Raw genomic sequence first — 17,096 nt, 5'->3', positions numbered from 1 at the left:
GCTCTCCGCCCTGCTTTCCTTCAGCAGGGGCACTGTGGATGGACCTAGTTACGTCACTGGTCCTGATTCCGGCGGTCCAGACCGGCTGCGACATTCCGTCTTGGAGGTAAGTGTTAATGATTTTCTTATTGTCTGTGCCCTTGTAGTGACACTGTCCCAAGGGATACTGTTCGTAATGGTATATTGTTCTTTCTCCCCTGTAGCAATGAAGATGACCAAGGAGCGCGTGATGGCAAAGGAAGCAGCTCCGGGAGTTTCCACCAGTGGTAGGTAAGTGGGTGATTTCTGAAACTGCACCAAGTTCGTAAATAATGCCGCTTTTAGCGAGTTGCGGTCTGTGCGATGGCTCACCTTGTGTCTCTTACTCTCTTTGCAGGTGCGGCAGGTTGGCGATGACTGGAGGAGAGTATCCAGCTCCTGATGGTGGTTGGAGGTGCCGCGTGGAGTCAGCATCCGAAGAAGGTCCTGAGTCGATAGAATTCGGAACAGGTAAGGTTGCTGGGCTGTACCTGTCGAGGACTCCAGGAAGGTGTGCATGACTGCGGGCGAGTCGGGAGCAGATGGGGGTGCTTCCGACGATTATGCGATCTCAGGTAAGGTGTGCGCAGCGACTGTTAAGGGGGAAGCGAGTGTCAATGCTCCCGGCGATGATGCAGTTCCAGTAAGATGGTCGAGGTGCGAGTGTTGAACCAGGTAGGTGGCGAAGGTTCCAGAGACAGGGAGCGCGCGTGCTGGATCAGGTAAGAGTCTTCTGGTCGGCGGCAAGCGTTCCATTGCAGTTAGCAAGTATTCGGGTGGGGCCGGCTTATATGGCCTGGTCCCGGCCACTCCCTGCAGGCTCCGCCTTGTGGCCCCACCTAGCTCCTCCTTCTGCACGTACCTTACCTGTGATAATCGGGCCCCGCCCGGCCTTGCTGCACGTGCCCCTGGTATTCTGTGTGCTGAGTACACTTTGAAATGAGCTTGGTGCCATAGGCACTGTTAGGCAGAATCCTGTGCAGTGCCCTAAGGGACCACTACACATAATTAAGACTACAAGTGGTAATACAAGTTCACCTTTGGTACAAGCCTGTACTACACTGTTAAACTGGTAGCACTAGCGGAGCAGCCAGACTTATCTCAAGAATAAATAAGCAGTAGCAGAGATTACACAAAGGACCACAATTACTGTGACTCAAGCAAACACTGACTCAAGGTTTCAGGTAATAAATACAAGTACATTTATTTTAAACCATCTGTTATAAAACACTTCACTTCTATAAATTCGAAACCCCACGTAAAATACACTACACACAACCAATTCCACTTGTTTCAGTAAATTCAAGGTAAGTACATTAGGATTTGACAGACCGGAGTTGAGATACTAACGCGTACCTGCGGATAGAAATGCTCAAGAAGTTAAAACACACTTTGTACTTAAGAATTTCAAACAAGGGATAAGTGAATAAAAATCAAAGGCAATACTTTTTCAAGGCAAGGAGACTCGAGGACTTATTCAAAGATACAGATTAAAGACAATGGGCCTGCGCCAGTGTCAATGGAGCAGATGCTCAGTTGCCGAGGATCACACGTTGAATAGTTCGAGATTCGAGATGCCAAGAGTTCGTAAAGATTGTCAAATGGAAGGAAAAGTTATAAGAAAGAGGGAAGAAAGAACAAATCTTCGTGGAGGAAAAGGGTTCACCCCGATTCCGGCTGGTCAGACGGAGAGAATGAACAAGTGTGCACAGTACCTTATTCCGTTGGAGAAAAGCTGGTGTCACGACAGTTGTTCCTGGTAGTTCCTGCAGACTCAAGGTTCCTGCGGCTTCAGTCGTGGGGACAAGAAGGAGGACGTCTGGAGCCATCTGCACTACGAAGGGATGAGGCCAGCAGTAGCGAAAAAGACAATGAGGAATAAAAGGTGTGCTCCTTTAAATCAGGAGAGGGCTCTTCTGATGGCTATCCGGACCACTACAGCATAGCAGTGATTTCGACCCAGGAGATGATTCTCTGACTAAAGAAAAGACGAGCTGGTTGATCCCACCAGGCTCAAGGGAAGAAGACTCCGGACTGGATCTTCTCTTGTCGTTGAAGGGTAGATAGCTCAGGACTGCAGCAGGGCTTCACCGGGACTCAGGGTTGCAGCAGCCGTCTTCTTCTCCGCTTCTCTTCGGTTCCTTGCAGTTCCAGTGGTGACTCTGACATCTATCCCAAGAGTCCTGCCTTTTATGCCAAAATCCCCCATTCGTGATTCCCTGAAATTTTGCTGCACACCAAAGAGAAGTAGCTTGTGGTGTGCCTGAACTGAAACCAGTGTTGATCTTTTTAGCTACCGAATTCAGGATTCCATTTTGGTAGATTCTTTGACATGTTTCAATGCTATAGTGGAGTCTCTTGTGTGTAATGCCGGTTGGGACAAACACTGGCAGTGCTAAACGGACATCTGTGTGGCAAGAGACATTTGCTTGACAAGAAATAGGGCACTAAGCAGGCAGAGATTTCTCATTGAGGTATGTAAATGAGGCGGGTTAGCGACAGTGTGGACCAATACCTAATAGTTCTGGTACCTTCATAAAAAGACGGGGTAGTTAATTATCATGGGCACAATAGATTTTAAGAAACCCAACTATGGGAGAGGGTTGACTTATAGGTTGTTCAGGATTACCACTCCGCCAAAGTCCTTTCCCTTTTCCCAGCCCCAATAAGCCATTGACCTTAAGTCTACCTTGACTTCCCTGGTCTTAGTCCTTCCAGGGTCTCCCTTTCCCACTGAATCCCCCATTTCCTCGATTTTGCGGTCCCTTAGGCTTTGGTGGTGATGTAGTACTAGGGGAGTGGTGGGATCCCACTGTGTTCCTCCTCTGGGACCTACAACACAACAGGTAGTGACATCCGGCCCCATGCCACCCCCCTAAGCACATTAGTCAGCTCAAAACACATTTATGTACGGGTGACTAATAGGGATATCACGGCCAGAGACAGTGCATCGATATATCACAATACAAACTAGAGAGTAAATAAAAGTTACTCACCGTAGTGACTAGAGTACTCATAGTCCATAGTCCCCTTTCCTCTATCCTTGTGGGCGTCCCCCAACATGGGGACGGTATCAGGAGTTTTTGCTGTGAAAAATTGAGCTTACCCTTCACATTTAGTATAGTGGGTGGGTGTGCAGCCTTTTAATTCAGACCAACGGAGAGACCACCTTGGGCAAGAAGTTTGAGTACGCAAGATGACCATGGCATTGTGAAACATGGTGAAACGCTTGTACGAAGACAACGCTTGCAGCTCACTAACCCTGCACGCAGAGGTGAAAGGTGGGCCTTAACCACCGGGTTGGCTGCCGAAAACACATGCTCAGGGGACGCTGGGAGCACAATTACAGCAGATCTGAAAACCAGGGCCTTGAAGGCCAGTGGGGGGCAACCAGGGGGAGGCTGCAACCCGCAGAGCCAGGAATTGTAGAGGGCCCGTAGGAGCAGAGGGGTGGGCGCGAACGCATAATGCCTGCGGCGTGCCAACAGATCTGGAATGCGTCTCCCAGTGACCCCCGACCCTGACCTGCCAATGAAGCAAACTGGGGGCACTTGGCATTCTGGGGAGATGCAAACAAATCCAGGTCCGCGAACCTGCAATGTTGTAACAGGGGCAACAACGAGTTGTGCAATTCCCGCTCGTAGGTGTTGAACCCCAAGTGACTCAACTCATCTGCTTCTGCATTGCCGTTCCCCAGGAGGTGGACTGGCGAAATCCAAATCCTCTCCATCAGGGCCCATTCCCAGATCCAAACCGCCTCCATGCAGAGGTGGGGGGAACGGGTGCCACCCTGCTTGTTCAGGTAAAACATTGTAGTAGAATTGTCCGTCCTGACCCGAACAGACCTGTCCTTGATGAGGGGCAAGAACGCCTTGAGGGCCAGGCCCACTGCCCTGAGCTTGAGCAGATTGATTTGCAAGAGGACTTCCGTCCTGGACTATGCTCCATGAATCGCATAGCCCTCCAGAGTAGCCCCCCAATTTGAGAGAGAGGAGTCCGTTGTCACCACCAGGGTAGGCTACGGTCGGGTGACGGGGGCGCTCACTGAGACATGGCATCCATCAGCGAAGATCGGGCAGCAGAAGCGGTGGCGTGGGGACCCTGTCCCACTGAGGCCCTGTCTCCTGATCCCAATTGGCCGCCAGGTGGAGCTGGAGGTGCCTCATCTTGAGGCGAGCATGCTGTACAGTGAGCGTGCAGGAGGCCATCAGGCCCAGAATGTGCTGGAATCACCATACCGGAGGTGGTTGAGTTGGCCAGAAAGTGTCCCACTGCCTTGCGGAGGGACATAAGCCTCTCGGGCGTGGGGAACACCTGCTCAACGGTAGTGTTCCAGCGCACCCCTATGAAGACCATTTCAGGCCGAAGTGAAGCACCTTTTACTGAAAGTGGTATGACAATCGTGAACCGAAGAAACTTCCGATGCTGTTGAAGATGGGTACATGCAGGTACGCATCCTTGAGGTCCAGGGAACACATCCAGTACCCTGAACATGGCTAAGTGCGCAGGAGTAATCATCTTGAAGCGTTCCAGCGGTAAAGACAGATTTAGAAATTACAGGTCCAGCACTACCCTCAGGCCTGCCTGGTTGTTCTTGGGTACCGTAAAAAATCCTGAAATAGTAATCGAAGCCCCTGTCTACAAGAGGAACCGGTTCTATCACCTGCATCTCCAAGAGCGAAAGGCCTTTCCGTAAAAGAGCCGGGGACCAAATCTGACAAAGAGGAGGGTAGGATGGTAGAGGCAAAGGAAGAGGCAAACTGAAGTCTATGGAGACTACGGATAGGATACACGGATTGCTGAAAAGACACTTACAGGTGTCCTGGAACAGGGCCAAACAGGCCCCACAGGCGAGCTGTGTTCCCAGACCTTGACGTCACCGCTTCTTGGCATCAGAGGCGTGACAGAGAAGGGGGAGCAGAAAAACCTGTGCAACGTCTTCTGCTGCATCCTCCTGTTGTTGCTGGGCGACCTGTCAGACCTTCATGTACCGTGGTCCCAGAACCCCTGAAAGCCAGAGAAAGCACAGGGCTTGAACTCGGTCCTGCCCTGGGACTGAGGGAAGGATTTCCGACCTGGTTTTGTCAGGATGGCCAAGGACTTGGAAGCTTGATTGGAGGTTTTCTTTCTTTGTCAACTCATCATCGGTCGACAATGATAAAAGGTTCACACCCTCAAAGGGCAGATCCAGGATCCACTCCTGCACGTCAGTGGCGTGCATCCACGCCATCCGCATTTCGACCCCAAGGCACAAGCCTCTGCTGGCTCCGTTGATGTGGGAGACGGAAGACTCCATGAGGTCCTGCGCAATGGCCCGGGAATCTGCCAGATCGGCCTTGAACGAAGATTGCTTGTCCGAAGGGAGGTCAGACAGACATTCCCAGAGCACCCGCCACAGCTTTTGATTAGCCAACGCCAAGAGGGCATCCATGTTGGCTTGCAGCAGATGCAGTCCTGAGATGGAGTAACAGCTCTTTCCGAAGGACTCAAGGACTTTGTCCTCCTTGGAGAGGCAACTGGAGGTGGCTCCCGTGGAGGAAGACGATGAAGAGAATGGTTTAGAACACAAGGCCACAGCCGCCACAGAGGCATGGGGCTACGGGTGGGAGACAAGAAAGATTGGCTTCCCGTCTGTCAGTCTAAGCCTGCTGTCCAACTTATTGTTCATCTGGGCATTGGCCCTGGGTTTCTCCCAGACCTCTCGCGCCACTTACAGGACATCCTTCTGGAAGAAGATGCCAGACCAGATTGTGGTGGGTTTCCCCAAGACCTCTGCTAGCACACCTGATTGCGGGGGGCTTCCTCAGGAAGAGGGACCCCCAAGAACTTTGGCAGGCCCTAAAGGCGGTAATTAAAGGCCTTAACCGATGCTGAGGCTCATCGTCTTGGTGTCATCATCGTCATCACCCCCACCCCCTCTCTTTTTTCACAGACGGAGGGGAATCCAGGCCCTGCGACTCAGGTGCTAGCGGGTTCCCCCCCACAGGTCCAGAGCCGCAGACAGGTTCAACAGCTGTTGAGGGGGATTTGGTGGTGGTACAGGAGGAGGTGAAGGAGTCAAAACAACCGGTAGGGCCTGAACTGGTGGAGGGACTGAGAACGCAAGAGGAAAGGGAGTCCCACCCCTGATGAGGAGGCCAGGGAAGTGCCAGCTGCAGGATGACATTCACAATGTCCTTCAGGAGCCCCTTCATCTGAGGGGAATGCATGAGAAAGAGCTTGAAGAAGCGGTCCACACAAGCTGCCGAGTCCCTAGGTGCTGGGCCCTCAGAGGTGCTGGGCCTCCTGAGGCGCCTGGTGCGTGTAGCCGTATGGCTGTGATGGTAGATGTATCCCTGAGGGGACCAAAAGCTTGCACCATAGGGTCTGCTGCCGCTTTGAGAGGGAAGGGGGCTGGGATCATCCTGTAAAGCCCATTCGATGGGTGAAAGCACTGGTGGGCAATGAACTGGATCCAAGATGGCAGACTGCCTGGCAGGGGCTGCCATGTTCCACTTCACCATTTTGAAGCCTTGCGCCACGCCCTGGGCGGGAGGGCTCGGAGGCCCTGAACAAAGTGAGGCCTCAGACAGAAAGGATAGAGCTTGGGTCTTTCACCCGAAGTAGAGGCGTTGACCTGAGAGATCACTCTGGTAGGCACTGAGCCCTAAGCCGGATGGCCGGTAGTCGCAACGCCCTGAATCACGACCTCAGAGGGAGCTCGAGTAGGCTGGATGCTCTTGACACCTGTGCCGGTGGCCGTGCTGGATCTAGCGGAGGACAGGATCTTGGAGGTGGCATTAGACAATCCCTTACCCCCTGTGGTAGGAGAAGAGGATGAACTTGATCGCCCTTCCGAGGACAGCCTGGTAGTGACCCCAAACTCCTCAGCTTGGGAGCTGGTAGCCAGGACAGCCTCAGGTCCGTCTTCATAGTGCCCTGAAGATCCCCCGGGCCCGTTGGCTTGGGAGCTGGTAGCCTTGGAGGTCTGGGGCCAGCCAGTAGCTGAATCTGAGGAACCCCGATCCGTGGGAACCCCCGGGAAGGAGTTGCCGCGCTGTGGAGACGTGCTGAACAGAGGGCCCACCTTGTCTTGACGAGAGGTCCTGGAGACAAAGTCCTTAAGGTGGGGCAGAGGAGAAGTGTGGAAGATCTCCCTCCACCGCAACAAACAATTCTTAAATGCCCTGTGAGCGAGAGCGCTGCAACCCGAACATGAGTACCAGTGGTGGGCATGCCCCAAACATTCAAAACAGAGTGCATGGGGGTCCAAGGCCGACAATGAGCAGTCACGAGGCACATCTCATGAATCCTCCTGCGGCCGACATGCGCTCGGGGAGGTGAGGCACCGAAGGGGAGTGAAATATGAATTGAAAGAACAAACGGAAAGCAAAAAAAGTCTCCACGCAAGCTGCCATGTCTACTTCTGTCCGTGTGGAAAAGGTGACTGATGTGAGGTTCCAGAGGGCGGGGCGTTTCCACACCTGAGGCCGCGCGCAATACTAAATTTAAAGGTGAAGCTCAATTTTTCACTGCCAAAGGTTCCAGGACCGTCCCTGTGTTGCAGGACACCCACAAGGATGGAGGAAAGGGGACGACACGTATGAGCATTATATTCTACAATCCTGAAATAGCTAATTGTATTATAACATGTAAGCATTTTGACAGGTCACTGATGTACATACTGTGATTAAAAATATTGATATGAGGTGTGAAATAGAGCTATCTAGATGAGTAAATATATATATTTTAAAAATAAATCACAAACCTGTCTTTACCACATAACCCATGGGCAGCAATCTTCCTGCAGACTTTTTTGTTCAATTCTGAACTGAATAGTGGAACACCAAAGCACAGCTCCAGTGGGACCCATTGCTGTTCCGTTGTAGCTGAAAAAAAAAATTGAATGTGATAATTACCAATTGTTTGGTATTTAATGTCCTAAATATTTTCCATTTGGGAAAAAAGGGGAGAGGTGAGAATTTCTGAATCCAGAGTTTGCTTTCAAAGCAAGGAGTGAAGGGGAAGGATGAAAGCACCTCCGCCTGCCCCTTGCATGTGATTTTGTTTAGACATTGACTTGTTGCTGGAGTCCTTAAATATTATTGCCTCTGCACTGTGAATATGGGAGAATGGAATGCATCATGACGGATTATGTTAGGATCAAAAACTGAGACAACCGATATGAACATTCATAGCCACAATTCTTTTTTTAAAAATGGTTATTTGGAAGTTATTTGCTTTCAGAAGTGGCATAATCTTGCCTTCCCATGTGATGAGCTCTCATCAGCATATCTGTTGAAAGCAGAAAACATATTTTATTATAAAGTTTGGTTGCCGTGATACGAGGAAGAATGAGGCTGCAAAGAGCAAAATAATTAACATAAGCTGTTTCCCTAAAATAGCAGACTTTCTTGTTCAATCGCCATTGTAAAGGAAATGGCAAAAAGGTGAAAAGTACTGATATAACAGCCTAGGGTATATATATATATAGGTAATGGAACATATATACTTTATGTTCCTATAAAGGTACCTCCAGGGGGGCAATTCTTAGGACAGTGGATCTTGTGCATTCATTTTGTTTTAGATATACCAGTACAGTAAACAGGGCAATTGGGGAATCCTGTAACAATTATTTAACAGTTTCTCATCTAATAATGTAGGTTTATGTTTTTTGAAACCTTTATTTGGATTTTAGTTTGAACATAAATTTGTTGAACAGTTCACCTCTGATTAATATACACAACATAGTGTCAATAAGTAAAATGTCCATAGATTGTGCATATTTTTTCTATGTTTGTACAGATGTGTGACCCACACGTTTTCTAAGTATACTTCAAAGTCCTTCTATATACCTTTTGGCAGAGAAGAGGATAGAAGTTTTTTTAAAAAAAAAAGGTGTTTCCTGTGTGTTACAATTTGTGAGAAGGAACAAGTTACTTACTTGTAACTGTTGTTCTCCAGCATGGGTCTGGCATGGATTCACCAGCTCATGAATATTCCCGGTCTTCAGGCTGTGAATCCTCGGTAAGGAAGAAAATCAGTTTCAGGTTTGTTTCTGAACTGTCTTTCTACCAATAACCAATTGCTGGTCTCTGGGTCTTACTGCCCCCAGCCAATGACTGCCCTCTACCTAAGCCCCTCCCTGGCAGCCATCTTCAGATTTGGTAGCACGTAAATGGACAGTAGGACCAAGAGAAGAGTCGCAGAGGGGTTGGAGGCAGGGTTTGCATGTGAATCCATGCCAGACCCATGCTGGAGAACAACAGTTACAGGTAAGTAACTTGTTCCTTCTCCAGCATGGGGTCTGGCATGGATTCACATGCTCATGAATACAAGAATACATAACAGTACACACATGCACAACCACGGGAGGTGGCAAGGCTCAACATTAAACATTTCAACAACCCAACATTAAGCATCTCTTACCTCCTCACCAGGCTCACCTTCAAGCGAACAGGTTGCGCAGCAGCCTGGCCGACTCTGGACTCCTCCCTGGAATCCCAGTCGACGCAGTAGAATCTTGTGAAGGTGTGCGTCAACCTCCATGTTGCAGCCCTGCAGATGTCCAGCAGGGGCACACCAGACAGAAACGCCGTGGTAGCAGTGATCGCTCTGGTTGAATGGGCTCTCGGACAGCCGGGAAACGGTCGGTTTGCCAACCGGTGACAGTGCATGATGCAGCTGGAGAGGCATCTGGAGCTTCCTTCCCTTGGTTCACAGGTCCAAAGTTCACAAACAGCTGTGATGTTTTCCGAAGACTCTGTGCGGTCCACGTAGAACTTCAGTGCTCTAGCTACATCCAGCGAGTGCAAAGTCCTCTCAGCCGGCGACGAAGGCGACGGGAAGAAAACAGTTAACACCAAGGGCTCGTTGAGATGGATGTCCGACGGCATCTTGGGCATCAAGGAGGGGACTACCGTCGTCTCGTGGAATGTCAGGTATGGAGGTTTACAGGAGAGGGCCTGGATCTCTCCCACTCGTCGTGCGGAGGTGATAGCCACAAGAAACGCTGTCTTCCACGATAAGAACTTCAGCTGTGCCGAGTTCAAGGGCCCAAATGGGGGACCCATGAGCCTGGTCAGCACCACGTTGAGCTCCCACACCGGGGCCAGAGCCTTCACCGGCGTGAATGAGCGGAACAGTCCTTTCATGAACTCCTTCACCAGGCGGTGAGACCACAGCGATGACCGCCCCGGAGTTCTGGTATAGCGGGAGATAGCCGCCAGGTGGATCTTGATGGAGGCATGTGCCAGCCCCGTCTTGGCCAGCGACAGCAAATACGGCAGCACTTGAGGGGGTGTGATCCGTAGAGGGTTGATCTTCTGAGCCCGACACCAGACAGAGAACCTCTTCCACTTATGTCCATAGCACTTAAGCGTCGAGAACGCTGTGGCCTTTGCAAGTACCTCCTTGCAGTCCGCCGGGATATCGTAGCCTCTGAACTGTAGTGCTGCAGGAGCCAGGCCTACAGGTTCTGCGATCCTGGGTCGTGGTGAAGGATGGCGCCTCCTTCCCTGGCGAGAAGAAACGCGTCCGTCGGCAGTTTGACTGGGGGGACGCTGACAAGTCCAGAAGGTCCGGAAACCATATCTGCCTCGGCCACGCCGGTCCGACGAGGATCATCCTGCACCGGGACCGTATGAGTTGATCGATGAGTCACAGAAGCAACGGCGGGAACACGTATAGGAACAGGCTGTCCCTGGGGAAGGAGAATGCATCGCCCATGCTCCCCGGCTGCGGAAAGCTGCTGGCGAACCTCCGGCACTTGGTGTTCACTGCCGTCGTAAACAGGTCGATCTGGGGACTGCCCCATTGTCGGAATAGGAGGTCCACTTGATCCTGCCGAAGCTCCCACTCATGGCAAGAGCGCAGCTCCCTGCTGAGTGAGTCGGCGACAGTGTTTTTCACTCCTGCCAGATGAAAAGGCACCAGGAACATCCCCTGGGCGACGGCCCAGTGCTACAGATCCTACGCTTCCTTGGATAGGGCTGGGATCTGGTGCCCCCCTGCTTCCGGATGTAGAACATTGTGGTGGTGTTGTCGGTGAAGATCCGTACCATCTTGCCCTTGAGGGAGGGAAGGAAAGACCTGAGGGCCCAGAACACGGGCCGGAGCTCCAGGACATTGATGTGCAGAGACCTCTCCTCCGGGAGCCAAAGGCCTCTTGCGTGGAGATCTCCGGTGTGCGCTCCCCATCCCTCCAGGGAGTTGTCCGTCGTCACCGTCTCCTGATGCACTGGGGTCTGGAAGTCCATGCCTGCTGCGAGGTGCACGTGGGAGCCCCACCACCGGATCATTTGACGGATTGTCTCGTTGAGGGTGATCTTGTCTTTAAAGCTGCCCGCCGCTGCATCCAAAGGGCTTTGAGGAACTCCTGCAGTGGCTGCATCCACAACCTGCATAGATGCATGAGGTAGATGCACAATGACATCATGCCGAGCAGGGACTTGATGAACCTCACCCAGGCCACTACATGGTCAACAGCCGTTGTGCCTTGCCCAGGATGGCCTTCGTCCTTTCCTCCGACGGTGAAGCCAACCGCGCCACTGTGTCGAGTCTAGCTCCCAGGAACAGGGCGTCTTGCAACGGTACCAAGTGGGATTTCACGAAGTTGATCAAGAATCCCAGATCCGTGAGCAGGCGGACGGTCTTCGCTGTGTGATCGATGGCGAGTTCTCTTGACTTTGCTCGGATCCAGGTAGGGGTATACGTGGATCCCCTGCAGGTGCAGCCGCACCGCCACCGGTGCCAGGCACTTGTTGAAGACCCCCGGCGCTGACTTCAACCCGAAGGGCAGGGCCTTGAACTGATAGTGTCGCCCTTGGACCACGAATCGTAGGAACCTTCGATGTCCTTTGTGTATGGGGATGTGGAAGTAGGCATCCTCCAAGTCCAGCGACGACAAGAAGTCGCCCCCCTCCATCTATCCCAGCACGTGCTGAAGGGTGACCATCCAGAACTTCTGGGACTTGATGCATTTGTTGAGGCGGCGAAGGTCTAGGATGGGCCGCAAGCTGCCGGTCTTCTTTCGGACGAAGAAGTATCGCAAATATACTCCAGAGCCCCGGAGCCTCTTCGGGACGAGTTCTATCGCGCCCTTTTTTAGCATTGCTCGTACCTCCGGAAGCAGCTGCAGCACGTGGTTTTCCTTCCTAGCCACGGGTGGTAGATGCGGGCACTTTCTTTGGAACTCCAAAGTGTGCCTGTGGGCCAGGGCATCTAGCACCCAACTGTCGGTGGAGATGGACTCGCACACGCTGACGAAATTCACCAGCCGGCCTCCCACCGGGATGCTCGGGGGGGGCCCGATGTCACGGCAGGTTCAGTCTTGCTTCGCCGAGGACTTGACACCTTGGCGTTGATGACGGTGTCCTCCGGCCTTGCTGCGGCCTCTGTAGGCTTCCTGCGATGAGGAGCGGGCTGGCTGGCGTTACAATGCAGAACTGCCGCCGAATCCTTTCGAGGCACCTTGAGACTTGCCTCCGGAGGTCCGAAAGAACGGCCGTCGCTGATGGAGAGAACCCAAGACCCGGGCCGTCTCGGTGTCTGCCTTGATGGCCTGCAGTGACTTGTGCACTACCTTGCTGAACAGGTTGTTCCCGTCTAAGGGCATGTCCAGTACCTTGGTCTGCACATCCTGACGGAAATCAGTGGCCTTGAGCCAACCATGCCAGCAAAGGCAAACGCTGTTGCCCATCTGGTGAAAGCCGGTGTCGGCGATGTCCGTGGCCACCGTGATGGCATGGTCCGAAGCCACCTCGCCTTCCTGCAGGATTTCAAGAGCTTCCGCCCTCTTGTCGTCTGGAGGTCCCCAGGAGGGGAGCGATCTTGAACCACAGCTCCCTGACGTAGCGTGCCACGATCGCAAGGGCGTTGGCCACTTTGATGGTCGTCACTGTCGACGATATGACCCGTCATCACATGGCATCCAGCATCTTCCCCTCGCCGTCCGGTGGGGAAATGGAAGTTGATGCCGTCGTCCCTGCCGATTTCCTCTTGGCCGCCGCGGAGACCACTGAATCCGGGGATGGCTATGCTCTGAGGCACGTAGGGGAGGAGTCTGGGACCCGGTACTACTTCTCGTACAGGTCCCTCTTCGCAGGAGCCGTGGAGGGGTTCTTCAGCAGTGCCAGTCCTTCATCCCATATGTCGTCCAGTAACGGGACTGAGAGGATGGTCTTCCCCTTGGCATCCCGTCGTTGGTAGAGGAAGCCTTCCTTCTGCTCTTCGGGGCATAGCTGGAAAAGCTCTGATGCCCTGGTGATCATGGCATGAAAGGAGCCAATTTCGTCGTGAGGGGAGGCCCGGGCAGGGGTGATGGGAGATCCATCCCGTCGTCACCACCGTCGTCGTCGTCGTCCGTCCCCGTCTCATCCCTCGGGGGAGGGGATGGAGGTGAAGGCTGGAAGGTAGGGGGAGGATGGATTTGCCTCCGCTTGTTCGGTGGGCTCCCCGACGGTCCAGGCGCCACTGGATCGTCTGCTGGGGGTAAGGGCAACCTCCGTACACAGGGTCTGGATAGCCATCAAGATTGCTCCTGAGTTGTCCTGTGGCATAGGCATTGGTTGCGACGGGAGCGACGGTTAGGGCATGGGGACCTCCGTTTCATCTCCAGCCCGCTGCATCTCTTCGGCCCCACCGTTGCTCTCTTCATCCGCCTCGTCGGGATCCCTCCCGTAGGACCCGACTTCCTCGAACTTCTTGTCCAGGATTTGACGCCAGCCAGCTCATTTTCAGAGGTGGTATCTGTGTCCGTTGTGGCTACCCTGCCCCTCCCCTCTTTCTCGTCCCGGGGTTTCACAGGGGTCTTCTTGATAGGCTGGAAAGATGATTCCCTCCGGGGTGGCAGGGTAACTCTAGGCCCGGAAACTGTCTCCACTGGGGTAGCCTCCACAGGCTCCGCCAGGGCCGCTATGACTCCTTCAATCAAGGCCTTTGCCGGGTGAATCAGGGCCTTCACGACCTTGGGCGTGCCTGAGGACTTCACCTTCGGGGGAGGATCACTGTCTCGCCCCCCCCACCCTTGGCTTTCTCCATCGGGATCGACTGGGGCTTCTCCCGAAGCTTACCCGGGTTCTCCGACTTCCTTTCCCCCCCCTCGAGCCAGAGCGTTGGCTCGTGGATGATGGCGTCGGTGACATCGTGTCCTGCCTGGCAGCCGAGGAGCCCGAACCAACGATGCTCCCGGTGCCCGCGGTGCTTTGCCTTTTGTTGGGTCCCCGACGCCAGAGCGCCCTCAAAGGTCTTAGAAGACCACTCAGACTTCTTCTCACCTGCTATTGGGCTCTTCCCCTCCAGCCAGTCGAGTCGAGTCTGATGGTCCTTCAATGTCCGGACGGACATGTTCTTACAGTCGTCGTGAGGGCAGTAGAGGCACTGGGAGTGCTCATCCTCCTTGAAGACATTCTGTAATCCACATCCTGGGCAGATCATAAACAGCTTGGATCCAACGGGTGTCGTGTCTACCTTGTCCTGGGCCATGTCCACGTGGGGTAGGCCTCAAAGATCTTCCGGAATCCTCTAAGAAGAGAAAACTCGATGGAAATTCGCCCTTGAGGGGCGTCGAAAAATTCAGAAACGGGTCCCTGTTGATCGGAAGAAGAATCGGTGGAGCTTGAGGCTCAAATTGACCGAAAAATAAGAGTAAACTCTTAGGAAAAAGGCAAAACGCAGTGAAAGCCTGAGAGCTATAGCACGAGGACTCCCAACACTTGAACGTGTGGTAAAAATCTGAAGACGACTGCCAGAGGAGGGGCTTAGGTAGAGGGCAGTCATTGGCTGGGGGCAGTATGACCCAGAGACCAGTGATTGGTTATTGGTAGAAAGACAGTTCAGTAACGAAACTGATTTTTTTCCTTACCGAGGATTCCCAGCCTGACGACGGGGAATATTCATGAGCATGTGAATCATGCCAGACCCCAGGCTGGAGAACCACATATACATACATCAAAGGTAGGTGCATGATCTCTACAGCAACACAGTGACAGTCTTTGTTTGGCCAGGACCAACGCATTTCTAGACATCTGCAATTTTTCATGGATTTCTCCGGGAATAATCCCAATAGTCATATTTTGGGAGATGGTGGGAATTCCACTGCTGTGATGTCTGTCAGTCTGTGTCCTCATTTTCATCGGTATTCACAGGTTTTCCTACTTTCCCACACTAGATGTTTATAGTTGGCATTGTTCATCCTGCATCTTCTACTCTTTAATGATACGTTCGGTTTTATACAATACAAGTGTGGGGTGTAATAAACCTGACGCAGGTAATTACAATGTGTAAGTATATATAATTAAGAGACACCTTTCATGTTAACTAGCATGTTTTTCTATATTGTTCACATGTTTAGGGTTCTGAGAAGTAGATGTGCCATTTGGTCTTCAGTAAATTCTGAAGCACTCTAATCTCAACAAATCTGGAATATAATCTTTCCACCAACTATGTGGTGCGATAACATGTTTTCATGGCCTGACAGTCGGAAGAACATAAATACAGTCAATGGTGTCAGCTGAACTTTTAACGCAAATGGTTCAGATATATGGGTTACCCATGTAAATATAAAGCCCTATTTTTGGGATATGAAGCATGCTAAATAGGTTGATAAATGTTTTCTGGAAAGCGATAGATATACACTGTATGTTAAAGGCAGCTGGCCTAGTAGAATACACTGTGGGTTCTTAAAGTGTGCCTATCCAACTTTGATTTTATGTCCATGTAGTGTGTCAAGTCTGAAGAACACAAATTACTTCCCTCTGTAATTTGCTTTCTGATGGATGTTCCTCCCACAGATTCCTCATCTATGATAATCTTATCCCCAGCGCAGCTGTTCTTGGAAACCTTTCCGCCGCCAGGGGGGCACAGCACAGCTCTGTCCGATGCCTCTATGCACTCGCGCCAGTATATATTGAGGCACTGTGCCCCGAGATCTCTGTTCTACCCTTTTTTCTAGCACTCCGACGCTGAGGGACCACAGAGCTAATGGAGTACTAGCAGGGTTTGAAATTGAGTGGAACTGCGAGCTATTTATCTCCTGCTTGTAGCCTAGAAGAGTCTGTTTAACTAGACAACAAGCTACATTTGGCTCCTCAACCAAACTAATGCCGAACAAACACACCTGTGAGAATTTACCATTGTGTCTTTCGGAAAATCCATAAATAAACATTAGGGCTCCTATATACAACATTTCAAGCATAAGGGGTCATAAATAACAGACAAAAATGATATGTTTGCATCTTATGTGTAAATTAGATTTGGGGAATGGAGAAATTACTTACCAGTAATGTTCCATCTATGAATTCGTATCCCACAGATAACTAATCTGATAGCGTAAGCTGCTCAGAAGCTTTTTCAACGGGGGGCACAGTATGACTTGACATCGCCTCCTCTTGACTCGACTGTGCCACTCCTCGACTGCAGACGTGATGTTGGCTGCATTTCTGTATTACATCATTGCGCCCTCTTATCTCAGAACCCCACCATTTTTCCTCCTGAGCTCAGCAGCCGCAAGGGAAGAATCCATAGGATTCAGCTTAATGACAGCCAAAAACACATAACCTTTTGTGTGTGAGGAACAGAGACTGTACTGAAAGGAATAGGCTGACAAATACCAAAACAAAAGGCACCAAATGTGCCTAACAGCTAATCCTCATCACCTCAAGTTCTCATCCTTTTAGAAGAGAACAACCAGAAAATGGCAATAAACCACTTTCATAGCGGGGAAGGATGGGAGGGCGATGAGGAATCTGCAGGTGAAGAATCCATAGGAAAAAACATTAATGTTAAGTCATTTCTCCTTCAATGGTTTGCATTCTACCACAGGCTCCTCATCTAATAAACTCCCAAAGCAGTACAGAGTGTTGCAGTGGGATGAAAGCCCTCTGACAAGGAAACTCTGCAACACCACTCTGCCGAATCGAGCTTTCAAACTACATGCCACATATAAGCAGTAATGCTTTGTAAATTTGTGGAGCGACAGTCGACATCTCTTTCACTGGGGCACCAATTGCAAGGCAGACTATACAGCCATGCCCCTGGTAGAATGTGCCCCGATGCTTGGAAGCAAATCATTTCCCACTCTCTGATAACACTCTGCAATT

General features: G+C 51.5%; 1 protein-coding gene across 1 annotated transcript in view; it reads right to left on the bottom strand.

Moving 5' to 3' along the window:
• The window catches only part of FAM91A1 (family with sequence similarity 91 member A1), a 1,180,047-nt gene that overhangs the window by 56,124 nt on the left and 1,106,827 nt on the right, over positions 1-17,096 (bottom strand). The window contains exon 22 of the mRNA XM_069621589.1: positions 7,766-7,886. Within this exon, the coding sequence (XP_069477690.1) occupies positions 7,766-7,886 (121 nt within the window). The remainder of the gene's footprint in view (positions 1-7,765; positions 7,887-17,096) is intronic.

This window comes from Ambystoma mexicanum, chromosome 5q, assembly GCF_040938575.1.
Source record: "Ambystoma mexicanum isolate Mex_15411 chromosome 5q, UKY_AmexF1_1, whole genome shotgun sequence".
Taxonomy (NCBI): domain Eukaryota; kingdom Metazoa; phylum Chordata; class Amphibia; order Caudata; family Ambystomatidae; genus Ambystoma; species Ambystoma mexicanum.
This window is presented reverse-complemented; position numbering and strand designations above follow the sequence as displayed.